The sequence below is a fragment of the Branchiostoma floridae genome, chromosome 6 (assembly GCF_000003815.2).
Source record: "Branchiostoma floridae strain S238N-H82 chromosome 6, Bfl_VNyyK, whole genome shotgun sequence".
NCBI lineage: Eukaryota > Metazoa > Chordata > Leptocardii > Amphioxiformes > Branchiostomatidae > Branchiostoma > Branchiostoma floridae.
The window spans coordinates 5,079,680-5,107,102 of NC_049984.1; the positions used below are offsets into that span (position 1 = coordinate 5,079,680).

General features: G+C 40.9%; 4 protein-coding genes across 6 annotated transcripts in view; 1 reads left to right on the forward strand and 3 right to left on the reverse strand.

The window, feature by feature from the left end:
- LOC118417301 (beta-2-syntrophin-like) overlaps positions 1-13,095 on the reverse strand; it is a 44,586-nt gene extending 31,491 nt beyond the window's left edge. For all 3 annotated transcript variants that reach the window (XM_035822817.1, XM_035822816.1, XM_035822815.1), the window contains exon 1: positions 12,541-13,095. In XM_035822817.1, the coding sequence (XP_035678710.1) occupies positions 12,541-13,060 (520 nt within the window). In that variant the 5' untranslated portion in view covers positions 13,061-13,095. The remainder of the gene's footprint in view (positions 1-12,540) is intronic.
- Positions 13,096-21,124: 8,029 nt separating this feature from the next.
- LOC118418597 (caveolin-3-like) lies at positions 21,125-22,890 on the reverse strand. Its single transcript, XM_035824594.1, has 2 exons — positions 22,701-22,890; positions 21,125-21,949 (listed from the first exon to the last, which is right to left on the reverse strand). The coding sequence occupies exons 1-2, from the start codon at positions 22,815-22,817 to the stop codon at positions 21,611-21,613; spliced, it is 456 nt and encodes a 151-aa protein (XP_035680487.1). The 5' UTR covers positions 22,818-22,890; the 3' UTR covers positions 21,125-21,610.
- A 589-nt stretch (positions 22,891-23,479) lies between these two features.
- LOC118418598 (caveolin-3-like) lies at positions 23,480-25,061 on the reverse strand. The gene is made up of 2 exons (XM_035824595.1): positions 24,771-25,061; positions 23,480-24,321 (listed from the first exon to the last, which is right to left on the reverse strand). The coding sequence occupies exons 1-2, from the start codon at positions 24,879-24,881 to the stop codon at positions 23,983-23,985; spliced, it is 450 nt and encodes a 149-aa protein (XP_035680488.1). The 5' UTR covers positions 24,882-25,061; the 3' UTR covers positions 23,480-23,982.
- A 1,592-nt stretch (positions 25,062-26,653) lies between these two features.
- The window catches only part of LOC118417892 (zinc finger protein 525-like), a 4,113-nt gene continuing 3,343 nt past the window's right edge, over positions 26,654-27,423 (forward strand). The window contains exon 1 of the mRNA XM_035823646.1: positions 26,654-26,812. The gene's annotated coding sequence lies outside the window, so the exon portion shown is untranslated. The remainder of the gene's footprint in view (positions 26,813-27,423) is intronic.

The window sequence follows — 27,423 nt, forward strand, 5'->3', positions numbered from 1 at the left end:
GATGGCAACAGCACAGCCATAAAAATTCAACACGCAACACATCAGGGGACGTTATCTGATGCAAGAAAAACCGCGGAAGAGTAGCCGGGTCAACCTGTCTTCAGGCATATGTGATATAAGTAGAACCTGTTGTGACATGAACGTTATGTTATAAACCAAAGGATATGCAGGGCTCGAAATACCACCTGCATACGCAGGTCAGTGCAGGTAAAATTGGAGCTGTACAGGTATTTCTGGTGTCTACCTGCACCTAACATGCACTGGTCCATGTCCTGGGATTTATACATAAATGTCCTATGATATAGGTGTATGTGAATTGCTATTAGCTGCATTGACTGTTACCGCCTATTAGGTATAAAAGAAAACATAGCAATGGTTCTTCAACAATTTTAGTATGATCCATACTTTCTAAATTCAGAGTGGTGCAGGTAAAATTTGTCTGGTGAGGGAAATTTTCAATGTTACCTGCACCAGTGCTTGTATGCAGAAAAAGGATTTCGAGCCCTGATATGCATCTGGGCATTTTGTACTTCCATCCCATCTCCTCCATCGGCTAACAGGTTGTACGTATAAGAAAATGCTAATCTTGCCTGCTGGCTATGTGAGAGTATGGTGATCGTAAAATATATGTGTGTCAGGTAGGTTGGAATATGATTTGGGGCAGTGTGAAGGAATGATGTTGATCATGCCAAGCCTCGGGAGCTTACAAGGTTCCTGACATCGCTGGATGCAGTTGGATGCAGCTTAAGAAATGTCACATACAGTTAATGGGAAGTCAAAATCACAATTGCTGCAGTACCAAAATGTTCCTTAATTCTCTGGATATCACCTAACATTAGTTCACCTTTATCCCAGGGGTAACCCATATCTGTTGTATCTGTAAACAGGGTATGTAGCCTTGTAGGGATATCAAGTCGATAGACAGTGGTTTCAAATTGCATTGCAATATTTTCAAAATACAAATGTATTGCAGTTTGAATATACCGTCGATTGGGTATTTGTAGATACCCTGTTCAAAACGGATATAGGTTACCCTGCGGATAAAGGTGAACTAGCGTAACATGTATCTTGGTGAAGAATACTGGTAGAAAAAGGCTACAGATGTATAGCACCAGACAGAACTTTTATGTGGATCTCTGTCACTAGGTCAAAAGTCAGACATGTCAGCTGCTACAAAATATATCATAATCTTAATTGACACTATTGGGTTGGCTTTCTTCTGAGTTGTGCTTTGTTAGAAAGCTGAACCCCTTGAAGGTATGGATATGTGTCTGTGTTCTTCTGTGATTGACAACAGCAACTGCAAGTATAGCACAAATGTCCTCATGGGGACCTTCACTACATGTAGGCCCAATTTACAGAGGCACTTTGAACAACATACGTTGTTTGTCCTAGGACAGTGACCTAGGACAGTTTTCGTTTTACACACACCCCTGCGGCACGCCACAACGCATGGCGTTGCCGTGAACTCTGGGGACCTGCCGCGTCGTGAGTCACCTCCGGAGGTGCCACACTGTGGCGCGCCGCAGCGCGTCATTTTGTTTTTACACGGGGAAAAAAGTGTCTAAGGACACACGCCGTGCGTCAGATGACGTACGTTGTTTTATTTTTTGCCTCGTGTAAATCGTGCCATAGGAAAACATCAAACTGGTTAGTAATAGTAGCATGAGAATTGGACCCACTGATTCTGGTCTTATTGCTCAAAGCAAGGGGTCAAAGGTCACTGTTTGTTTGTGGTGACCCCGTCCCTGTTAAATTCAGGGACTATCAATCAAATTCCAGGCAAGTCTGCTCCATTTGATTTTCAATTTAAGATTGATTGATTGATTGATTAATTGCTGATATCATCAAAAGATAGTTTTGATGTTAGTTTCAAATTCTATGTATCTAGCAAGACATTATTGACAAAACCACAGTTCGTAGGATAAACTTGCACAAAATATGCTAAAGATAAAAGGAACATAATGTAAAGTGCTTGAAAAGGCATAAGTTGAGCACTTTTGGGACAGAGCCAGTGTCTGATCACTACAGTATGCTTTGCCAGAGGGGGAGGAAATGTCAAGACTCAAAATGAAATGAGAATATTGTACAACAGCACAAACTAGAGTTCAGCGACCTCATACCTCCATGAAAATTTAGAGCTTTCGTAAATTTCATGCAATTGACTAACACATTAACATAATTTATGCATGGTATTTTTCATCATTGACTAACGTACACATGTCACAATTATAAAATTCCCATTATTAATCATAAAGCGTTTTTGCAATTTTTACACAAATTATGCAAATAAGTTCCTCATTACCATATTTGGTATCTGCTTATATTCCACCTATCATAGTTAACATGTGTTACATTTATTGAAGTCCAGTTATTGAAAACAATGGAATTAGACAATTCCTCATTAATTATGCAAATTAAGTCCTCATTTGCATAAAATGTATATCATTATGAACATCTTTGCTTAAGGTACCCGCATGCCTAATATGATGCCAATCCATCAATCCTTTCTGCAGTTATCCTCTTTAGAATGTCTTGACAAAAACGCCCCTGCAGTTCCGAAATTAAATGTTAGGGGGCTGAAACCTGCCCCACTTTGTCATGACACTGCAAGCTATCTACCAGCCAAATGTCAAGACCATATCACATCCAGGACAAGAGATACATTGAAAAAACTGCCATGATATAATATCCTCATTAATTATGCAAATGTACTCCTATTTTGCATAATTAGTATTTAATCTTGTACAACATTGTGTAAGGTACCTACATACCAAAAATCATGAAAATCCGTTGTTCCCTTCTTGAGTTATCCTCGTCAGAAGTTTTTGACAAAAATGCCCCTGCTATCCCAAAACTAGACGCCAGGGGGCCCAAACTTACGTCATTTTTTCCTGAGCACAAGAGCTATCTAATTCTTAAAAATCATGACCATAGCATGGTCAGAACATCGAGATAGCAAAACCGGAAGTTGCGCTGCAGTACCAAGGTCACACACCAGGGGGCCCAAAATTGACCTTGACCTTCGTCTTCCCAACCCCTACCCACATACCAAATATCATCGTAGTCCATCAAGAGGTTCTCAAGTTATGATGACCACAAATATGCGGACACACAGACACACACACACACAGACACACACACAGACACACTCAAAACTATACCTCCATTTTTTCATGGAGGTAATGAAAACAGTTGGTTAGGTTATATTCAGATCTCTATTACAAAAGTATTAGTGACTGATACGTCACTATTCACTGTGTGCAGTTGATACGAGACAGAGGTTCACCAGGCCTCCATCTGGGTGATTTGTAGTGAATCATCTACTCCAGATGGAAGGATTTGTACACCGAGGTATGCACCTACTCTTTTTCCAAAGGTGTGGTGGGTTCTTTAATGTGCGTGGGGTGTGGCTCTCCCCAAACACTGGACTTCCATTTAACGTCCTATCCGAGGGAAGCTTGAAGACATAGTGTGATCTTCTTAAAACTCAAGGATCAAGCTATGGAATTGGTCTATAGGTGATACGGTGACAGAATTTTTCAGCCACAAAATGACAAATGTGTTTAAATTCTTTCTTGCAATCCTTTTTTGTGTACCAATTCATAATAACAGGTGGTTGTTAGTGTGTTGGCATAACTATTCCTGATCACAGATGTCTGAGTCTCCTGGGAATACTTAAATCAGCTTAGCTGAATGCAGGTTAAGTCATCAATTATTTTCCAGCAACAGTAATTCAATTTTCTTCAGAACGCATAATGGCTGCCACTAAAGACCCAAAACAGAGCTGTAAATGATACAGTATTGAGTAAAATTCTTGCTTTGTGTTAATGTAAACAATATAATTCATTACCATTCGCTTTCTGCACCTATAGTGTATAGAAATAACAACTAAGACAGAAAAATAATTCAAAAGATATTATAAAAAGGAAATCTTTGCATATAATCTTGCCGTATAAAAAAATGGAAACAAAATGGAAATAAAAACATTTGACATCACGCCTTCACGGCCCTCCTGCTAAAAAAAGTTGGAACCACCACAAGTTATCTTCATTGTACAGTGTATTTGCACATAAAACAACAGCTTATTTGATTTCTTTGCTCAGGTATTTCAAGTGTACGCCTGAACAAACAAAACGTAAGTCACTTTGATTTGAACAGGAATTACATTGGTACATTTTTATAGTGGGTAGAAGGTCGCAACTTCAAATAAACTACACAACCTTTACCTATTGTATTTGACACAGTCAGTCAGTCAGTCATAGTCATAGTGTATTACAGCACCGTTGGGGTTACATTGACAGTCATGTTTAAATGTACTGACCTATCACAATCATCCTAAATAGACTCAAACGACACACCAAGCTAGAAGATATTGATAAAGAGATGCTCTTTAGCAACGGTGCCCTTCTCAATACACATATCTCTCCATGTACCAACACATAACCTTGTTGAGATCCAACCAAGCATAAGAATCCCATGGAAAACAAACATACTACAACAAATAACGCAATCTACTCCACACACTGTCAGTGACCCGCGGATGTTTACACTTTTACACTTACGGCGGGGAAAAAAGGAGCGCCGAAAAACATTAGGTGGCTTCTAATCCCCTCTAAGAGGAAAGCTGTAGCTAAAATTTTAAGTAAAAAGGAAGCAGTTGTAAAAGTGACAGACTCTCTTTCTCTTCAATTGCCATTTTGACAAATGAAACATTTCATTAAATAAAGAACGATACTTTTAACAAGCTTTTCAAAACGCTTGTAAGGTAAATTTACGTTTAATGTTGTTTTTTCTAGTGTGTGACGGGTTACTAGTATCATACATGTATTTTGTAACCAAACAATATATTACCAGTTACTATTTGAAAACTTGTAATGTTGTATACAATTTAAAAGCTGGTGAAACCAAGCGTTTCGAACTCAAAGTAATGTAATTCAAAGCACACCCTCTTCAGGGCATGTTGTTTTTGGCGAGCCATCAAATGCTGCCCATGGCTCTACATTACCGGGAAAGTTTTTTCTAGGCGATGTGTTGTGGTGTTTGGCTACATGAAGGGGTTCGTTAAGTTAACATATGTGTGAAACAGGGCGCATGACATGGTATTCAAATAGACAATACCTAAGGGTCAAAGGTCACAGTACAGCTTGTATCAGTTGTAACCTAGGGATGTGTACCTGTTCCCAATGACTTAACAAATTACAGTAACACAAAGAAGTCATTCAGGTAGAGTCTGCCAAACTATAGAACTCTCTCAACTACAACTGTTTCCCTCCTGTCTTCAACTTATCAGCCTTCAAAATAAATGTCCACCGCTATCTCTGAGTACAATTGTTTCCAACTTCTTAGTTCATTGCCTTGTAGTGGTCTAATGACCTTGCTCTGAACAATCTCATTTTAAAAAAGTCCAAGATTCTGGTACATCAATGTATATATACTAGTACAAAACCTACGCTCAACTATCAATAGTATCAGTACGTACATTTTGACTTACATTGTCACTTATAACCAGTTATCTATCACCAGATAAATATTTAAACCTTGCATGGGCATTGAAATCAGCACCATCTTTGATTTGAGATCCTCTGGAAAGCAAGGTCCTCTGCATAAGATACCTGTCATGAAAACTATAACATTCTGTTAACTGTTTATTGATGTTTCTGTCATCATCAAAAACTGCAGGTTTCTTTGTCGCATTATACAGGTACAGATACATGTCCAGACTTGTACTCAAACCTTTGTACGTGTACTTATGTTTAGTTATAAAGCCTTTAGTTCGGATTTTAGTTAATTTGTGTATGTTTAAGCTCAATTTTTCTTACATCTTGATTATGATATTCTTGAATTCTACTTATCGCTTCAAAGACTGAGCACAAAAAAGTAACGAAAACAAGAGTTGTCACAGGGTAAGACAGAAATACCATTTGTTAACTGGATAGACCAGTTTAGTTGCATACATTCAGAACAGCACATTCTACATACTGCAGTCTTCAAATATACATTGCGCATTTTCCCAGATTTTATCAAATTTTGGAACCCTTATCTTGGTTGCATGCTTCCGAGATCGAACTCCTAATTGTGAATCAATTTACTCCGTGCCTACTGTATCTAATAGGTCCTGAATCAGGTCACATTATACACCTAGGATGTAGTTTAATCAATGGTATAACTGATTCCCTTTTAGAGTCGCCAATAAATTCAGTAATGTTTTGGTCTATATAGCACGACGTGACATAATTATGGCCCTGCCATTTTTATCTGTTAGATATAAACCATGTGGACGTAAAACATACCAAAATCCCTTTAAAGGGCGCCGTGTCAAACTGAATGTGGTACGGTACCATTAATTTTTGACCCGTCATGCTATCTTTTTATCGAAATGTCAGAAATGCGGGTGACCTCATACATTGTAATCATGTGTGCATGGCACTATCTATTTCAGAAAGCTACTTTGTAGTATGTACCTTTGCGGCAAAGGCAATGCCCTACCTAGTTTGGGGTAAAAAAAATTACACTTTATATATACATGTAATTTATATAAAGGAGTATATAGCAGTGGTCTGAATTTGATGCTAGACACATGAATTCAAAGATTTACAAATGTACATGTATGTACAGTAGAAGCCGTTTAAATGCACTCGCTATTTATTGCCAGTACATTTTGTGCAATTATCCGGATGGTGCAACAAAGCGAAGTTATCTAGCTGGACCGCATCACTACGTGACTTTGGGAATCTGTGCAATTAACAGAAATGTGCAGTTATCCGTTGTGCAATTAACTGGATTCTACTGTACCACAAACTTTGACTTCCTTGTTGCTTTGAAATTTATGAGCCGGGAAAATTTACAGTATCATGTGTAAATGTTCAAAGTAGCTCTAATACAGACATAAATGTGAGAATTGCATGTTTCCATGTTAATCATTAGTCACAAACATTACTCTGAAGTATCTCGCTTCCATCTATTTCTAGCCTGGGTACCATCTTCAGTTGTAGCTGCTGGCTCAATCTTTTCGATTGCTAACACAATGCTCGAAATACTTTTTTCAGCCTTGTTGCCCAAGAAGCAAACCGAGTCAAAAGGCAAGTTGCGCCATCAACATTTCAGGTTGGCTGCCCCACTTCCAAGTAATTATTTTCTTCAGATCGGCTACTTATCCATTATCTTTTACTGTTACATGTAAATACTTATGTTTTATCTTATACAGAAATAAACAAAAGCTTACGTACATAGGTAAGGAAAAACTGCAAAATTTCAGGTTGCGCACTGTGCTGCCTGAGTTTAAAATCAAGTTGCGCCAAGCAAAATGTGGTTGCATTTGCAAGTGTGCAAGTGGGTATTTCAAGCACTGTAACAACAGTCATCCAGTCATACTTCCATGTGTGTTCCATCGCCCAGGCCTTGGTGAGGTTGTATATATGTAAATAGCTCCCTGTGGGTCAAGGGGCCGCACTCTGTACTCAATTATCGTGAACACTACCTGGACCGTGGCGTCATTGTTCACTGTTGACTTTGCCGCAGACGGTAGTGTTGTAGCCAGGACAGCTTCAAGTACACTCTGGGGTTGGCTATGGTACACACTGTCGGTCACTTGTGGGAGCCCTCAAAGTGTGTAACAGAAATACGAGAGAAAGGAGAAGACGCTACTGTAAGTCGTAAAATGTTTGCTGTGGCTTTGTAGGCTACAAGTCATCGCAAACTTGTCAAACTGTGAACATATACTCTGTCTTCTGTTGCGTTCTGTTACAACTTTGATGGTTGCTTCAAATGCGAATATAACATACTGTAATTGTAAACAGCTCCTCTACCCTCCTATCCTGAAAGTAAGTCCACACAAATTTAGGTCAATTTACAGTACTTTCTTAAATGTCTACTGAACAATATTTATGCATAAACATTACACATGTATTAGATGTCACATTTATTACAAAACGTCACGTGATGTTTGCGTTACATTTTACAAGTACGTATAAACATAACATTTCTACAAGGAAAACGCTGCATTGAGAGTGATTGACTCTAGACCAGAGAAGGCACTCACTTCAGTCGTCATAAGTAGCCAGAGTCGTTTCCATGTTTTGAAAAGTGAGTAGCTCTCAGCCTGAGAGAAGTCTACACTACTTCTGGCACGGTTCCAACATTCCAAAACATACACAAGATTTTCAGATGTTCTGCAAGGCTTAAGACCCAACTGAGATGTATCAAGTTTACCGCTAATCTGTTTATATCAGACCAATGGTATGCCGGCAGGTAACCGGAGTAGGAAACTTCGTTACCTCCAGATTGCTTGTCTTAGAAAAAACACCTGGAAAAGAAGCATTCGCTTCCATGACTTCTCTTGTGTAAAGAGTATACTTGAACTTTGATATGCAAATATTTTAGTAAAGAGTCAGGGTTCTAGCTAGTGCATTTTAGCGTAGTGGGCCACTACGCTAAAATCTTTTACCACTACACTAAAATAAGGGCCACTACGCTAATTTTTAACTAGTGTAGTGGTGCTTGGCTATCATTTGCTTGTTCAACAATGTCTAATCAATGTCTGAACAATGAAAAATGATGATATGCCAGTAAAAACTGACCCCCAAATCCTTCAAATTACATGTGATGTTAACAGAGTGCCAACTTTTAACTCTACAATGACCCCCTTCCACACCAATCTCCAGATTGGTCGCTTCGCTACCATGCCATTCCCACTACGCTAAAATAAAATCCTGGCTAGAACCCTGAAAAGTATCTCATTGATATTTTGCTGGGCATTAAGGTAACAAATATTGACACAAAATGTATATGATTAACCGAATAATCTTACATTATCAAGCAAATCATCTATTTGGTCATGGTTTTCAAAACATGTAGTCAGGCTGAAATCAGTCTTTTATTTGGCACTTATTAGACACAGTGCTTAAGTTTCAAACTTATATCCAATAAACTACAAACTGTCAAGAAGTTTTAACCAGTAGTAGTAGTTACATGTTTATAAAGGTTAGACATTAAAAGGCATGTCAAAATCTCTACAACTGAATAAAAATTGGATTTACTACAGTAAACTTCGAGTGACATCCATCACTTTTCTTCGATTTTTACTACAATAAACTGGCCGACAGAACAATTCAATACAAGCACATCTAACTGGAAGAAACAACTCAGTCATTAAATCATAATAACTGTATGCAAATGTCACAAACAATATAAATTATCGTTCCTACATACGGTAAAAGATACCATAGGAACTGTTATTCAACTTATTGTGATGCAGAGCAGGGTTCCATATACTGGTAATTATGTTCCTCCAACAGAATAAACTGTTCAAAGGTTTAACCTTCTTGATGGTGTGGAATACAGAATTAGGCGGGGGTCGATCCCAAGCTACCCAAACATATTTGACACATACTATTTCTATATATCACAAAGATATCTATATACTGTATCACAAAGCACAGTAGGGACATCTTCACTGGTTAGTTTTAAAGAACGCTTGCAGATAGATGTGCAAAAGTTAATTTGATTTGAAATTGATTGGTAATGCCAGCCTTGTATGCGCCTTAGCCCGTTTTTGTTGTTAGTATTTATGTTATTCTTATGTTGCAAAATGATGTTTATGTTCATGTCATTTTAAGTTTCGTTATAATCTCAATTTTGTTACTTTTGTTTGTCATTGTATGTAATATAGAGCAGAAGACCCCCATAAGCTCATTGTGAGCTTCTTGTCCAATGCTCTAAAAACGAATGCGAATAAAATAAAAATAAAAGTTAGGTGTGACGAGTCGTTCAGTGTAACATAACCAGCTGCTGCCGCGCCGCGTGCCTGCGAAGCTGGTGTGTTACACCGAAGGGCGGTTATACCGGCTAAGTCAATACAGATACAGATACAGGTACTACTCAGAACTGTTTGGGCTTGCATTTTTAGGCAAAGGTGAGGGGAGGGGTAAGAAATCCTGGCCACCACTTATCCCCCGACCCAACCTCTGCTTGAAGAATACAAAACTGTTACATAATGCCTAGAGGCAGTGTGACGGTTATGCAAAACAAACGAAACAGGAACACGGTCATCACATGATGAAGGACACTTCTGTACAATACTTCATTTTCCCAAGGTACTTACTAAGCCTAATAATGATGGGAACTACCTGCTACTATCTGATGGTGGCCTACAGTTACCACTTAGTCAGGGTAGAGACCATAATCTGTGACAGATAAGCTTCATGGTGCCAATTAAGTCGCATGTCACTCACATCTGCAATTAGGGAAAGTGTGGGTAGATTATGGAGTTAGGAACAGCAGAATGAGCACCAGGAACTGTAACGAACAGCCAGCGGTGCGGAGAACTTTGGAAATAACAAGGCAGGGCTCGAAATACCACCTGTATACGCAGGTTAGTGCAGGTAAAATTGGAGCTGTGCGGGTATTTCTGGTGTCTACCTGCACCTAACCGGCACTGGTCTATGTACTGGTACATAAATGTCATATGATGTACGTAGGTATACAACGTATGTCGATTGTTATTAGCTGCATTGACTGTTACCACCTATAAAGAGTAACACGTTAGAAGATAAAATAGCAATGGTTACTGAACAACTTTAGTATGATCCATACTTCCTAAATTCAGAATGATGCAAGTAGAATTTTTCTGGTGCAGGTAGAATTTTTCTGGTGCAGGTAATTTCCAGTGTTACATGTTACCTGCACCAGTGCAGGTATGCAGAAAAAAGTATTTCGAGCCCTGCAAGGGAAAAGGCTTACCACTTAATCACAGTCAATTAAGTGCTGGATGCAGACAATGCATTGTGACTGACAAAATCAAACCAGTTACTTAATAAGTAGACTCTGGGGATATTATGGTGAAAACAATATGGAGCAAATGAGCACTTCCCAAATATCATGTGACAATGCTACATAAGATATCCCAAACCCACCCCCTTCTGCTATCTCTTGGCTAAAAGATAACAGACTTTGTTTACTGACTGTACAGGTATATTGTAGTTCTGTGAAAATGTGACTCATACATGTAGGTGGAATTAACTATCACTGCTGGTATGTATGTATTTATAGCACAGGTGCCACCCTGGACAGCTTATATCTGCTTCCGCATTCACTATAGTTATCTTTCTATCCAAACGCAAATTCACAGCAGGCGAGATTTGGCATTACAGTATTGGCTAACAAGGTATATACTGGTGGATTCTATGTAAAAGGTGCAGAGTGTATGGAAATAACCTTTAGGACTGAAAATAAGTTGCAACGTAAAGCAATAATCAAAATTCAAGTAGTTGAGTTTGATACAGAAATTCAAGGGATATCTAAAAACATTACAATATCATTTGAATCTTTATTTGAGGGGATTACCCTATACAAAGGGGGTTTTTATTGCTCAGAAATTGACCAGCTATCATTTTCCCAAATTATTACCAGAAATTGACCAGCTATTATTTTCCCAATTTATCACCAATCATGTGAAGCTTCCTCGTGAACTTCCCATGAAAGTTTACTAGCTGGCGCAGTGGTGGGGTAATCTCCGAGCAGATGTTGTGAAACAAAATTGTTACAAATTGCGCCTCCTACAAAAGACAGTTCGGAACAGAAACAGACAGCTTGCAAAATATTGCAATATTGCCTCCCTACATCTGCTTGGAGATTAGGGGTGTGGGGTCATGGGGTTGACCTAAAGCTTAGGTTTGACCTACTCTCCAAGCAGAGGTTCGGCTACAATTCATTTTGACGTCTTTTTAGGCATTATTATAAGATTTCTACTTTGTCAGGTCTTCTTTTTGGCTGGTGGACCAGAAGAACACCTGAAAAAAATAGAAATCTTGATCAACACGCCTAAAAATACATCCAAAACAAGCCTCTGTTTGAAGAGTACGATTTCGGGCGGGCGGGGCGGGCTGATGATAGTCACAACAGGTTGTTAGTTTCAGCAACAACTGACGATAATTTTTCACAGAAGAGGGTGGGAGAAGGGGCACCACACTTTCCACGAGGTCTTCTACACCATGTTTACGTTAAATAAAATCGACTTTTCTGTTGTTTATTTTCGTTGGGGGAACGCAAGCTACTTGTTTGTGACTCGAACGGTGGAAAATTATGTTGACAACAGGTCGTGAGTTCAGCAACAACTGTCTATTTCACTGTAAGAGGGTGGGGGGAGGGGCACCGCCTTTCCACGAGTTATCGCAAACAAATTTTGTGTTTATGTTCAAAAATCGAGTTATTTTGTTTGTTTTTTAAAAGCAAGCTGTGTTCAATCGTGACTCAAACGTTGCAGATGTTTCCCGACCCCAGGTCAGAACGCAGCGAGCAGTTGTGCCAGATTCTTCCAAAACATCTTGTCACCTTTGGACACTTCTTCGCCCAAGGGGGGCTGGGTCAGGCCAGTTCTCGTTTGTTTTCTTTCCTGGCTTTCTAACTGAAAATTATGTGTATCACTGCCTCACACAAACTGCAGTGTGTGAGAGAGCTGTGTCTGTGTGACCCACATGCCGTGGGGTCGGGGTGAGTGCAAGGGGACACAGGCGAGAGGCGAAAATTGTTTACAAAACTCACCTTCCAAAACGACCTCCTTGCCGGCCCTCTTCAGGGCGCGTACGGCCTCATCGTGCGTGGCGTCCCGCAAGTCCTCCCCGTTCACGGACAGGATGGCATCCCCGACGTACAGGCTCTCCGTCTGGTCGGCCGCCAACCCCTTGAAGATCTTGGAGATGAGGATGGGCATCTTGTTCTCCTTCCCTCCCTTGATGGAGATGCCGAGGCCGCCGACGTCCTGTTTGATCACCTTCACCACACGCTTGTGGTTCGCGATGGACTCGGGCAGCTGGTCGTGATCGAACTCAGAATTGCGGATGGCGTCGCCGTTCTGGTCTCCGCCGCCCACCGAGGAGTCCTCCAGGCTGATGGTGAGGGTCTCCTCCTCCAAAGAGACCAGGACTCGGCACCATCGGTCGCGGACATAGACCTCGAGGAGGCCGGATCTCGTCATGGCCGAGGCGGCGGCGGTAAGCGCCATGTTGGCTCCGACTGGAGTTCCGTGAGCTGGAACCCGGGCGTCACGTGACCACGTGGCCATGCCACTGGGAGGAGGGGCACTTCCGGGACGCACCAAACTTTTTTCATTCATTTCAGGAGCGCGAAGAAAATCGATTTGATAGCCGAACCGGGGCCCGGCCGGGCTGTTTGCGGGAAGCTGTGTGCAAGCTGGGTCATACAAAACGTAGAAAAATTTTGTCATGAGCATAAAGAAATAGTCATAACTTGTGTAACGTTATATTTCTTGATAAGCGAACAAACCTTAATAACGTTAAATGTGGCATTGACTTCTTCTCGCTTTTAGAAACCTGGAGTACAGAAAACACCATAATTAACATTCCCAATTACAGCTATTTTCATCAACATAGACAAAAGAGTAAGAGAGCGAAACGTTCTTCGGGAGGTATTGTCTTTCTATATAAGAACGAATACAAAGGTTATGTAAAAAAAGCACCATCTCAATCAACAGACGCCCTTTGGGTACAAATCGACCGCCAACTACTCGGTTTACCCAAAGATCTATTCATATGTTCTCTCTATATTAGCCCCGGAGCATCCACTGCTCACAAACATTCAGAAAAACATGTTATAGACACTTTAGAAGATGAAATCTCTAAATTCAGCTCCGTCGGGTACGTTTTATTAGGTGGTGATTTTAATGCCCGTCTCGGAAATCTACCTGATTACACAACCGATTCTCATATTAACGACGATTCCGACAGCTCCCCATACTTCACTGACAGACAACACATGGACAAAGTTTCTCCCAACAAATTCGGTAGACTAATCACAGACTTGTGTATTCAAGCAAATCTTAGAATATTAAATGGTAGAGTTGTCGGTGACCTACAGGGAAAATTCACGTGTCACCAACCAAATGGCAGCAGCACAGTTGATTTAATGATTTGTAGTAAGTCCTTTCTCCAGCAAATTTTATCATTCCGTGTCAATCCTCTAACAGTATTCTCTGATCATTGTATGATATCTACATTAATTCGCTCAAAACCACCAATACATACTTTTCAGGAAAAATATAAAAGCTCACACACCAGGCCTCTTCCTAAACAGTTTCACTGGAACGAGAATTCTGCTCAGACATTTCTTCTTTCTCTCAGTCAGCCCGACATTGTAAAACGATTAGTTGCTCTAAAGGACTCTAACAACATAACATCTGCGGCAGAAATTGAGAATTATGTTTCTGAATTTAGCTCAATTCTGAGAGAGGCGGGTAATAAGTCACTCTGTTTAAAAAGAGCTAGAAAACGTCCGCCGAAAAGACAAAATAAGAAATGGTTCGACAAAACGTGTATTGAAATGAAACGTGAACTGAAAAATTTAGCCTATTTACTAGAAAAAAACCCATCACATCCAGAAGTGAGGGGCAGTTTCTTCAGGAAGAAAAAAGAATATAGAAAATTATTGAAAAAGAAAAAACGTGATTTTCGTCAACAAATTATGAATCAACTATCCACCCTTCAGGAAAAGAATCCAAGTGCATTTTGGGACCTTGTTAATAAATTAAAACCCGAGAAGGCTCAAAAAAATAGCCAAATCTCCAGCGAAGACTGGTTAAACCACTTTAGTAAAGTTGACAAACCATCCGACGGAAATCATGATTCCGTGGCCGGTCCTTTCATTCCAGTAAATGATCAATCTCCTTTTCCAATAGAGACAGAGAACTTTATATTAGATTCTATAATTACCGCAGATGAATTAGACAGAGCTATTGCAAACTTAAAGAATAACAAGTCCAGTGGAAGCGATATGATAAGAAACGAAATGTTGAAATGTGGCAAATCAATTTTCCAAAAACCTCTGCTCCATCTTTTTAACCTGTGCTTACAAAACGCATACTTCCCCGAAGAATGGTCGCTCAGCCATATTGTACCTATCCACAAATCCGGAGATACTTCACTCCCAGACAACTATAGAGGGATCTCTATTATAAGTTGTCTAGGAAAATTATTCTGTTCAATCTTAAACAATAGACTGTCTAATTACGCAGAAGAAAACAGCCTTTTCAAACCACAACAGGCCGGTTTCAGAAAGAATTTTAGAACAACTGATAATCTATTCACTTTGAACACGCTTGTCAGCAAATATATCAGTAGAAATTCACGTCTATACGCTTGTTTTGTGGATTTTAGTAAAGCTTTTGATTCTGTTTGGCGAGAAGGTCTTTTACTAAAATTGAAGAAACTTGGGATAGGAGGCAAATTTCTCCTGACCATAAAAGATATGTACTCTAAAACTACAAATTGTATTAAAACAAACAGTGGTCTAACCGATACATTTGTAACTCACTGTGGGGTTCGACAAGGCTGTAACCTGAGTCCAACATTGTTCAACTTATTCATTAGTGACATAGCATCAGAATTTGATCATTCCTGTTGTAACCCTCCAGTTCTACACTGTATGAATGTACCCTGTCTATTATATGCTGATGATTTAGTAATATTCTCAGAGTCACAACGTGGCTTACAATCATCTTTGTCTAGATTAGAAGAGTACTGTAAATCCTGGAGGTTGAAAGTCAACCTTAAAAAGACAAAAATTGTAGTTTTCACAAAGGGTGGTCGGATACCAAAAGACTGTTCCTTCTTGTTCAATAGTAATGTAGTAGAAATTGTATCTTCGTATTGTTATTTAGGAATAATTGTCAACTCAGCTGGCACATTCAAAGCCAATCACAAATACCTATACAACAAGGGGCTAAGAGCTTTGTTTGGAGTCAGACAATCCCTTGACAAAGCTGATGCCCCGTTGTCTGTTAAAAACAAGTTATTTGACTCCTGTGTCAAACCAATTTTACTTTATGGGTCGGAGATTTGGGGCTCCTTCAAAAGTTCAAAATCTTGTCCAATCGAATCCGTACATGTAAAATTCTGTAAACAATCCCTCAATGTCCCCAAAACAGCTAGCAATCTTGCTGCACGGGCGGAATTAGGGAGGTACCCCTTACACTTGGAGGCCTCCCTAAACGCCGTTAAGTTTTTCACTAGAGTTTGCTTGAATGTGCCGGCTGATAGTCTCCAGGCAGACGCACTTTTATGTCAATTAGAACTAGACTCTTTAGGTAGCAAATGCTGGGCTTCCGGTGTGCGGAAAACTTTAGAAGAATGCGGTTATGCCTTTGTTTGGCATTCTCCACACTCAATTGTTTCAAAAATGCCTTCAATCATCTCTGCTATTCAACAACGTTTAAAGGACATCTACTTTCAGACATTCCTACGCGAAATCCATAATGACAACAAAGGCAAATTCGCAAGGAACAAATTACGCTCATACAGACTGTTCAAATCCACCTACAACGAAGAAGAGTACCTTAAAATTCCGAACGAACGTCAAAGATCTATTATCACCAAACTACGAATTAGCTGCCACAAACTCCGTGTTGAATCAGGGAGGCACAACCGCACACCTCTGGAGCAAAGAATTTGTCAGTTCTGTAACCTGAACAAGGTCGAAGATGAAACCCACTTTTTATTAGATTGTAGTTTATATAGTAACGATAGAAGTATTCTTTTTAGCTATATTATAGGAAAGTTCCCTCGCTTTGAATATTTGTCTAGTGTTGAAAAATTCATTTTTCTTATGAGTTTTGATCAGACGATATTATACCAACACATCTCTAGCTACATATTTAACATTACTAAGAAACGAGAAGAAGTCGAACAAATGTATTAGACTAGATTTAGAATCTATGTTTTAGATTAGTATTAGAAACCATGTCTACTGTATTACTACCCTTTGTATCAATATGCCTGTACTTAGCCCGATAGGGCATGAATGTGCAATAAAGGCTATTACTTTATTGTTATTCTCTGGCCCGGCCAAGTAGTCTTCAGGAACGTTTTAAGTCTATTGACAACAGAGCACCCAAACCATATGAAAAAAATCATTAGCATAGCAAAAAAAAAAACGGCTGCACAGCCGGGCCCCGGTTTGTATACGTGACGCTAGCATTAGGCTAGCGTCACATTTCCAAACCGGGGCCCGGCCGGGCTGATTGTGGAAACGAAAAATACAAATGTATACGTGCCCGACTATTCTCTTTACGTATTGTGTAGGTTGGTGTCTTTTCATATCATACATTTTGTTCCCGAAAGCTGCCCGGCCGGTCCCCGGTTTGGAAATGTGACGTATTACGTTAGACCTTGCCTGGGTTCCCATACTCGCTCCCTTTGTATTTTGATATAGGTCAAATTGCGGGGACGAAATTACTACAATATAGGCAAAACGTAAAAGAATTCGCGAAATTAATATATGTACGGTATATTTCTCGATATCATGAAGCTATTACTAAATATTACACTTTCATTTTCTATTCCCGAAAGTTAATCCATTTCCAAATCGGGGCCCGACCGACCTGTTTGCTGGAACGAAAAATAGTTATACATGTATCAGAAAAAGAGAGGAACTCTGCTTGAAACCTGTTGAATATTTTTGTTTGTTTGTTTGTTTTGTGTGTCATGTCTTTTGCTGTATTGTTGTATTGTAACAGTAGTCCTTCCGGCCTCGAGTCGTAAAAGTTTGTACAGTCTTTCTGAATGAACGAGCACTGGCCCAGGCATAAACTAAATCGAACGGCACACAAATTAAAACTCTTTATTCACATATATCCATATAACGATTGTGCGGATTAACTTTTGCGTGACAAGTTTACATGACGAAAAACTTCATGTAACGTTACCAGTCCGGTACGTAAATAGGAGAAACGTTACACTTCGGAACGAAAGTATGAAACGAACGGCATTGACTTCTTGATCCCGGTTGGCTTCAAAGTATTTTCCCAGGCATCTACAAAAAAAGTGCGGTGATTCTATTGTGAAAAAAAAATCTACAACTTTTTTCCGTCAAGAAAACTTCTTGCCTAGGTAACGTTGCCATCCGATTTCTACAGGGGCTCCTTGCACTTGCTGTCGTAAAAAAATCTTTTTTTTTCTTTCTGAGCTAATGCATGGAGCCCCAGTAAAAATTGAATGGTACCCAGGCTAGAAAACTGCACCTAAACAGTAACATGCGGCAAAAATGTGCTGTCTCAAAAGCGCCGCCTAACAACCTAAATATCATTGCAGGAGAAAAATAGAGATGCGCGACCTCATACCTCCAGCGATTCAACGGCTACTGTAAATGATAAAATTTTCGCGACGGTTTTCATGCTCTCTTCACCGCTTTAACCGCCGCAACGATTTTTTATGTCTCCTGCAGGCATATTCCATTGTCGAAGACTAGAAGTACTACATAATGCACATGATACAGCTATCATTATAAAGTATTTGACATCTGTTGCGGTGAACGCATACCAACAAGGAGCACGATTAAAACAGACCCAATCTTTATGTGTTGAATGATGAATAATAAATACTTCTAGTTCTAGGCATTAAGTCTGTATGATAAAGCGATCAGGACAATGCATTGCGTTAGTTTTGGTCACCAAACCGCTACGTGTCATGGTGGGAATAAGTATATTTGCAAGTTCGTGCCCGAGGGCTAATTGCAGATACATGGTACAATGTATAAACATAGTAGATATACAAGTGACAATGGGCAGTTATGAACAATGTTCTACTCTAATACTAGTGTTGGCTATTTCTAAACAGGTTGGGTTTGACTTCTTTTTTTGGAAGCAGAGGGAGACGAAAGGCCCCACCTTTTCTCAAATTTGTGGGTTCTGCGATTTCAAGAGAAAAGTGACCTTCTGTTCGTCTGTCAATGTGGGGAAGTTTGGATGAGTCTTTGTGGCTTCTCTAAACAGAGTGATTCTTTCGGTTTGGTTGAATGGACATTTGGAAATAAAATGTGTTTCGTCTCCCGCTGCTTAATAAATAATATATCCTAATGATAGACTATGTATATTTTGCGATAAAAACCACATGTATGTAGAAAACGAAATACACTTTGTCCTAGAGTGTTCACTGTACAATGATCTGCGCAATACATTTGTTAATGCTACACATGTAGATCAGAAATATGCACACATGACGAAGGAAGATATGTTCAAATATCTCATGTCATCATCTGACCACGATATACTAGAAAATCTCTGTAAGTTCATCTACAAATGTTTTAGGAAGAGAGAAGATGCATATAAACTATAGTATGTGAAATTGTATAACTTTGCGTTTACTACCTTTTGTACCAAACTGACTGCATTTAGCCCCAACGGGGCATGAATATGCAATAAACTTCATTGTCATTGCCATTGTCAATAAGAGGGAAAGGGCAACGACCGCCAGGACAGGGCGTGAAGGAATTCTCTTCGGCAAACTCCACGGGATTCTCGGACACATAATTGATGAATGAAGACCTTTATTGTACATTTTTGCCCAAATGAGCAAAGTACAGGTCACAACAATGACAGAACATATATAATAGTATCATAGGTCTAGTAAGTCTAGCACAGAAGTTCGCTTCGTTCTCTATGCGTAATCCAGAGTATCCAATTCAGCCGATGGCTGCTTTGTACTTGGTTGATTAATTTCATTTAACCTTTCAACTTTCATTCATCTTGCATCATTTCGCTGTAGCCTGTGTTTACACAATCTCTCGCTGTCTGGGGTTAATGACCCCCTCCCTAGGGCGGCGGCAATTGTAGGGCCGGCCGCTAGGAGCGCGATTAGTCAGGCTACATTTCGCTGATGCGTCGGTGCTGCGTCACCTAGCGAGTCCGTAGAGAAGTGTCGGGTTCGGAGCATGCGAGACGGTCTCATACGAATACTCTGGGAGAATGAGAGATAGTATCAAAGCTTGCAAAGGGACTGAGTATAGCGGTGCCCGTTTGACTCCCTTTGGCCGGCAACACTCCTTGGCCGGCTTTGATACTATCTCTAAGGCACCGTAGGGTCTGCTTGGAGACTAGGAGAATGAGGCATTGACATTGTGTGTGTGTTTGTGTGTGTGTGTGTGTGTGTGTGTGTGTGTGTGTGTTTGTGTGTATGTGTGTGTATGTGTGTGTGTGTGTGTGTGTGTGTGTGTGCGCGCGTGTGCGCGTGTGCGTGCGTGTGTGTGTGTGTGTGTGTGTGTGTGTTTGTGTCAGACCACTGTGGTCGACCGCTCGAGACCATGAGATCGACAAAACGCCTAAAATACGGCAAAAACACCCGGTGCCAAACCTCTGCTTGAAGAGTAGTCATCATCGTCCGATACGTTAATCATTATCCACTTACGCGCCGTACGTGTTGCTTGTAAAAACGCGGGTTTCTGTTGAATTAACAGCACACACACACCCCTGCCTCTCAGTCAACAAACCTCTAATTGCTATTCAATTGACTGGGGAGGGCAAAGAGTCTGTCTATTCAACCCACCTCCCCCACGTGTAGCCGTTAGAACAACATGTATGTAACGTTACATAGTTACTTTTCAACAGACGTATCAGTGTCACGTTACTCTTCGGTCGTTCGTTTTAGACACTTGTAGTACATAGTTACTCTCCAAGTAGAGGTTAGGCTCCGGCTGTTTTTTATAACGTTTTTTTTTTCTATTTTGTATTGTATCTTGTATTGTCAAAAGCTAACGTTAGGTTTTGACAATGCAAAATAGAAAGCCCGATAAAATTTTATCGGGCTTTCTATATAAAAACGTTATATAAAAAAACGTCAGCCGGATCGGAGTCTAACCTCTGCTTGGAGAGTAGTACATAGTGGCACACGGGCAGCAAAGTTTCTTTACTAGTTCTGTTTCAGTAGTAGGATATGTTTTGGATATACATTCTTTGACGTACTCAAGGCTCATCTTCGAAGACTAGACCCATATTTCACATTACAGGTCCTGGTAGAATAGAAATAGAGTCCTCATATAACAGTACATGTACATGTAACGTCATTGATCTGAGTAATGGATAGATGATTAAAAGCTTTGTCGCTATGTTGTTGTTTTGTCAGAAAATGGCGGTAACTTACGGTTATGTCTACATAGATTGGCAGTAGGTCTATACACCTGACATAAATATTTACACATAACTCAGGTACGGAACAAAACACCGGTCTATCCTGTGGCATTTGGGCGGGTTTTCAATGCATAGACTGAGGACAGGGAAATTAAACAGTTATTACATACATGTCTACTATTCACAACACAAAAGTTACTCAAGACACTGGATGAATAGATGTTGTAAACGGGAGGACTTTTTAATCATCTGGATGTGTAACCTTCAGCGAGGAATGTCTATTGTTGTACACCTGAAGTAGTTATACACGTAGTAACTGCTGGACTTTCGCCAACAAGTGAAGAGAGTTACATTTTCCCAACTTTGCTAAGTCCAGGTCACAACAACGATACATTTACAAACATACGCATGTCGGTATGATACAGTATTATCATACAGAAAATTAGTAAAATATGCTTATGTCCTCCCATGCATCCTAAACATATATCAGATAGTACAAAAGGCACACTAGGTATTTCAATGATTACAAAAAAGTTCTTTAATTAAGTAGGAGGCCACTTGTACTAGAAGGTTTAAGAAAAACGGAGAAGAACTTAGGCACAGAAGCTGCGTTTAAAATTAAACTTTTACACCGTGGAAAGGTGTCCACCAAATCAAATGATAACTGCATGCATTTCAGTACGTTTATTTGCTAGCCAGTCTCTATGCCGATTGCTGGGTGATCCTGATATTGCTGAGGCAGAGAGCACAAGACTCGTTGCAGGGATCGAGACAGGTGCGCACGAGAGAACTCCAGACTTGCTTGACGGACGCCAGGGTGATGTTGCAGGTCTTGATACACGGCACCATGGCCCAGATCTGACAGAAGCTGAGACAGGCGAACTCGCAGCCCCAGCAGCAGGCGATGGGCAGGGCGCAGATGTACGTCAGGGTCTTGTAACAGCAGGACTTACTCCCGTTGTAACACTTGAAGGACCAGCGCCAGACACCGTCCGCGCTGTGCGTTCCTTCCGGCTCTGCGAACACGTCATCGAACAGCACCTGTAGTATATGGACAAAATACGGTCCATAGATAAGCGTTTTCTTCTCTCAATCCACAATACAACAGTTTTATTCCTCATCTTTATACAATCAGATTTCTTACATTACATATGTTGTCGATTGCGAATTGCTGTACAAACTAGCAATATTGTTGGCAGTATTATTCTAAGAGAAGGCATAGTATATTAGACTATTTACATCGGCATGTCATTTTATTACCTACGTATCGTTTGACGGTATACAATTTTTTTCCGTTCGTTCACATGCACTTAATTTGCAGCACGTCAGTCGCACTACTAATTTCTCAAGGCACGTATAATACAGTGCTACACCCACATTGTACATCTATGAGTACTTCATACTTCACAACAATCCTGTCAGAAGACATCTGGGTTTTGTGCGACATATGCACGGCAGTCCTACGAATGCGATAACTGTCGTACATCTATGGTACGATGAATATGACAGGCCCATACTAAACTACATGTTTATACGGTCAAAACTGCTCAAGTAGACCACTCAGCTGCAGGGGACCGATAAAGTTTGGTCTTTGTGGACAGGTGGTCACTATAGACAGGGTCCTTAATTCTTTGATCAAAGGAAAAGAATTATCTAAGGGACAACCAAAAAGTAGTCACATTGGCTAGGTGGTCCTCATGTAGAGGTGGTCACAGGTACAGGTTTGACTGTAATCAATGACCATGTGGTCCATTTGCAGAGTGGCCAATAACACAGGATTTACTAAACGTACCTTGGTATGTTCGTTGATGCTGTTAGGATCACGCATGTCCATATCGAGGCCGAACTCGCTGGGAATTTCTCTCGCCATGACTGATGTTGAACTTGCTGACAGCAGCGGCTTTGCCATGCGAGAGGATATCAATTTCTTGTGTTCAAATTTTCGCTTCGCTTCAGGGATTTATAACACCCGACTTTTCGTCTCCTAGCGACCTGGGCGTGTTGTAGCAACACGTACAGGTGGACAAATAGGGAGGCGTGTTTGCGCTAAATAGTTGTGTTTGCCCCCCTCGCGGGGAGGTGACAACAGGCGTGTTTTATTTACACACCGGAGGGGGACAAAATAAACAGGAATTTTCTGTGTGGAAAGTCGAAGCTGGGAATGTCCACGTTTGTCAAGTCGCACAATAGAAGACCTGTACCTAGCTAGTGCTTCGAGGCATGGATGTACAATAAAGGTCCTCATTCTTCTTCTTCATAAAAATGACGTTGGTACTCGATTAGCACTTAATTATCGTTTAATAGATAATCTATCTCTACTCTATGCATGTATTATTTACTTTGTATGCTAGCTACGTTTTGTTCTTAAATTGACATAATGAACATGATAGCAGATGCAAAAAAATGTTTCAAATAGATTCTAGGGATTTATCAGAAAGGATAGTTCTATGTCTTATTTCTATATCTTACAAATACACACGCGTGCAAAGAAAAACAGGAAACGTTTAAGACCTAACAAACATTTAATCAATATATGATCACAATATGGGTATTATAGGCAATAGCCGTGAATATGGCATTTGTTCTTTAATTTTAAATGTACAAAAATGGCAATCCCTTAGAACATCTTAAAAGATGAAGTTCGTCTGGCTGTCATCTAGTAACCTTAATCTGGAGATGAAGCAGTGAAATGCCAGCTAAGCTGTACGTACGTTACATGTGCATGAAACTTTTTCTAAAGCAAGTAAGCAGAAGAAATAGGTAAGTACTAGCTATATAGACAAGCGGCACAACGCTAGAGCGCGTGATGGTAACAATTTCGTTTCAATCATCGCAAAACTACATACTGACTCTGCTTTGAAAGTTTGAGCAAAAGTGAGTACACGCATCCACAAGTTTGTCAAAGCTACGTGTTGCTATGTGTTAGGTTATCACAGTGACATTAAAGCACAGAACGAAGGGACAATGTTTACGACATCGGCACCCGTCTGAAGTCAGTTGACACCAAGGTGATGTTACAAGTCTTGATATACTGTCTTCTGTGCACTTGAGTACGTTTCTTTGTGAGCCAGTCTCTATGCCGATTGCTGTGTGATTTTGATGCTGCTGAGACAGAGCCCACAGGACTCGTTGCAGGGATCGAGACAGGTGCGCACGGCCGACCCCCAGACCTTTTTGACGGAGGCCAGGGTGATGTTGCAGGTCTTGATACACGGCACCATGGCCCAGATCTGACAGAAGCTGAGACAGGCGAACTCGCAGCCCCAGCAGCAGGCGATGGGCAGGGCGCAGATGTACGTCAGGGTCTTGTAACAGCAGGACTTACTCCCGTTGTAACACTTGAAGGACCAGCGCCAGACGCCGTCCGCGCTGTGCGTGCCCTCCGGCTCTGCGAATACGTCATCGAACAGCACCTACAGGGAAGAAACGCATCAGGAATTAAAGATCGATCGTCTCCAAATGCATTTCAGGAAATGCATCCTTTCGGCTGGGGGCGTAAAACCGGCGGCCACGTGTATGGCAGAGCTTATGGCGTCATAGCTCTGCACGCAAGAAAAAAAACAGTACACTTATAAATCGATGGTTAGACATCCAGGTAATAAGATACGTCAAAAAGCAGCTACTCAAGCAACTGGATATGATTTTGGAAACGGTCAGACGTTTCAAACAACATCCGTTGTTTTTCGTCACTTACACTGGCACTTATGATTGTTCAGGCCCATCAGTGACCATATGTTACCTCCCTATCCCTCTCGTCACTAGTGCACTTGTGCGGTTGTACTTCTAGTGAAGGTTTCTTCCCAGTGAAAGTGGTTTATAAGCAACCACAATCTCACGCTACATTAAGACAAACAGGGTTTACCTTAGTGTGGCCGTTGATGTCGTTGGGATCTCGCTCGTCCATGTCCAGACCAAACTCGCTGGGGATTTCTGTCGCCATCGTGTTTGAGCTCGTAACGGTGTTTCCGTACATAAAGCTTCACTCTCGCTATCTGCTACACGGACCAGAACTCTCCGCTATATGTACGTGTGCACCCTCCAGTGTCCAAGCGACTGTGGTTTGTTGCTAGCAACAGGTGACAGCCCAACCCACCAGGCTTTAGAAAGCTTCATCCTGGGTTAGATTTGTTCAAGGAGTTTGAGAAAGAACCTCCCTAGTTTGTTCTCGCCACGGACCGTTGACAGTGTGTGTGTGTTACGTGGTGTGTGGTTGGAGACGGAATACACAGGGAAGGGCCCACGGGCCTCTGATAGAGAATAGGTGACGTTACGTCAGTGTTATGGCTAATCAAAATCCTTTCCAAACATTCCTGTACACAATCTCCAGAAAAACATAGAACGCTTTAGCACATTTTTAATGAAAATATCCAACAACCACCTTACTCACAATCTCCAGAAAAACATAGAACATGAAGGTGGTTGTTGGATATTTTCATTAAGAATGTCCTGACATTCTTAGTGAAAATATCCAACAACCACCTTCATCACAAAAGGTAACAATAGACTAGTCAAACATGTGAAGAAAAGGAATATATATCCATGTAGATTGGAGCTGTGGTAAAATAATGTAGAAATATATCCAGTCATGTTTGTAGAAGACGGTCACTGACCAAGGAATCGAGCTCAACCTTGACCCTGGAATATGATTTAAAAAATGAAGAGTAAAGAAAAAACATCAACAAGAAAATTAGCAGAAACGGCCATAATCTTTAAAATAAGTCCAGTTTAATGAATATGTCGGTGACTGATATTTACTGTCGATCGCGAGTTTAATAGTTTGTCAACTTATATTATTCATACATGTACAGTCAAACCTATATTTGCATAGTGACTACCTGGCCATTACGGTCACTTTTTGTCAGTCCCTTGGATTTTTCCCATTGACCTAAGCATTAAGCCATACCAGCCACCTGTCCAAAACGGCCACGGCCACACGATTTCCGGTCCCGTAGATACAGAAACACTGCCTACTAACTCGCCGAAAATGAATTGCACTCTGACGTTCAAGGCAGGCGTACCTTGGTAAAATAATGTAGAAATATAACATGACTGGTCGGAATCATTCCGACCATACGACCATTTGAATATCTATCATCTATTAGTAACATGCCCTAGGGCACGCCAATAATCTTCCTTGACTTCATGACAAAACAAAGACGTCCCAACTGAGGGTCATTTTGGGCGGTAGTGGAAGGTACGCCTGCCTTGAACGTCAGAGCGCAAGTCATTTTCGGCGAGTTCACCAACATTGGGTATAGCAATATCAATCATTTTCGGTAGATTTGAAGTTGGCAGGATCAGCTGGTGAGAACAATGAGGTTATATAAGCTCCTTGGTGAGAAAGATTAGTGGGTACTAAAATCATGTGTAGCTTATCGCCGTGGCCATTGTATATTGACACACTGAGTGTGTCGATAGCCAGATTTGGCTATTCACACACCGAGATGCCAGCCAGCCAATCAGAGCTGGTAACGTAACTTATTGCTCATGGTCAGTTGATTAGCAAGATATCTACGGTATCTAGGATGTACACAGATACAGAGTACCAAGGAGCTTATATATATATCAATATAAGCTCCTTGAGAGTACTAAAACTGTACGTTCTGCCACACTACTACGGGAAGCCACTAGGTGGTCCATAATCGAACTTCTTCGTTTTGCCCAAGGAGGTTGTCGCGACAACTGTTGAACTTGAATAATCAAGAGACGACATTGACCCAATACCAACGAACACATCCGGGTCATCTGACCACGACTTCCTTTTGCGAAAAGTGGCCAACGGCGTGGCGTGGTTTGGTCTGCGGAGCCGAGGTTGTCATTTTCGAAGCGAAGATCTCAACTTTCGCGGTGTTAGAGGGCCAACTGGCGATTTTGTGCGAAGCTACAGCTTTCAGGCTTGTTCAGGTAAGGCGGTCTGTTGCATTTTCACACAAAAAGCTTTGAGAGAAGAAGTTCAGCGTTCCGCAGCGCTGTGCTGTGTCAGGGAGGTCTCTCTAGCTTGTCGGGAGGGGGTCCCGTTCTACCGAAGCCAAGGAAAGTGACCAACATGTTTTTGTCGTGTCTGGCTTTTGACAAAATGTGGACAAATAGATAACGTTAGGAGGAAATTATAGAATAGGTGATTTGTGATTTTGCTGTTTGCTGTCCAAGAGCTCCTTGATATTTCTGAGTCATGAAAGTAGGTAACGTTAGTAGATAACGTAAACAACGGGGGCCCATGGGGGTTTACAGAGATTTCTTTAGTAGTTTAGGTTTACTCAAAGACCTTAGAAAACGCAACTGTATTTAGGTGTATTAGAATTGTAGAGTTCTTTGATGTAAAAATGATTCATATTTGTTCGAAGGACCGGTGCACTTGGTAATAATATAACGTTATATCATGGTAACGTTATACCCAAATCCCCCCGCTCGCCCCCGGACCGGAATCTTCCCGCCATTCGGCCATCTGGTGTTGGTACCGTTATGGCGTGTCAACCGACGAGGAATTTTACTAGCCTGGTATCCAGCCGTAATAT

Excerpts from the sequence above, each read along its gene's own strand:
- LOC118418598 (XM_035824595.1), bottom strand. The coding sequence starts at position 24,881 with ATGTACGGAAACACCGTTACGAGCTCAAACACGATGGCGACAGAAATC. Across the intron at positions 24,322-24,770 it reads ACATCAACGGCCACACTAAG|GTGCTGTTCGATGACGTATT; the intron begins GTAAACCCTGTT and ends TCTTCCCTGTAG.
- LOC118418597 (XM_035824594.1), bottom strand. The coding sequence starts at position 22,817 with ATGGCAAAGCCGCTGCTGTCAGCAAGTTCAACATCAGTCATGGCGAGA. Across the intron at positions 21,950-22,700 it reads GCATCAACGAACATACCAAG|GTGCTGTTCGATGACGTGTT; the intron begins GTACGTTTAGTA and ends CATATACTACAG.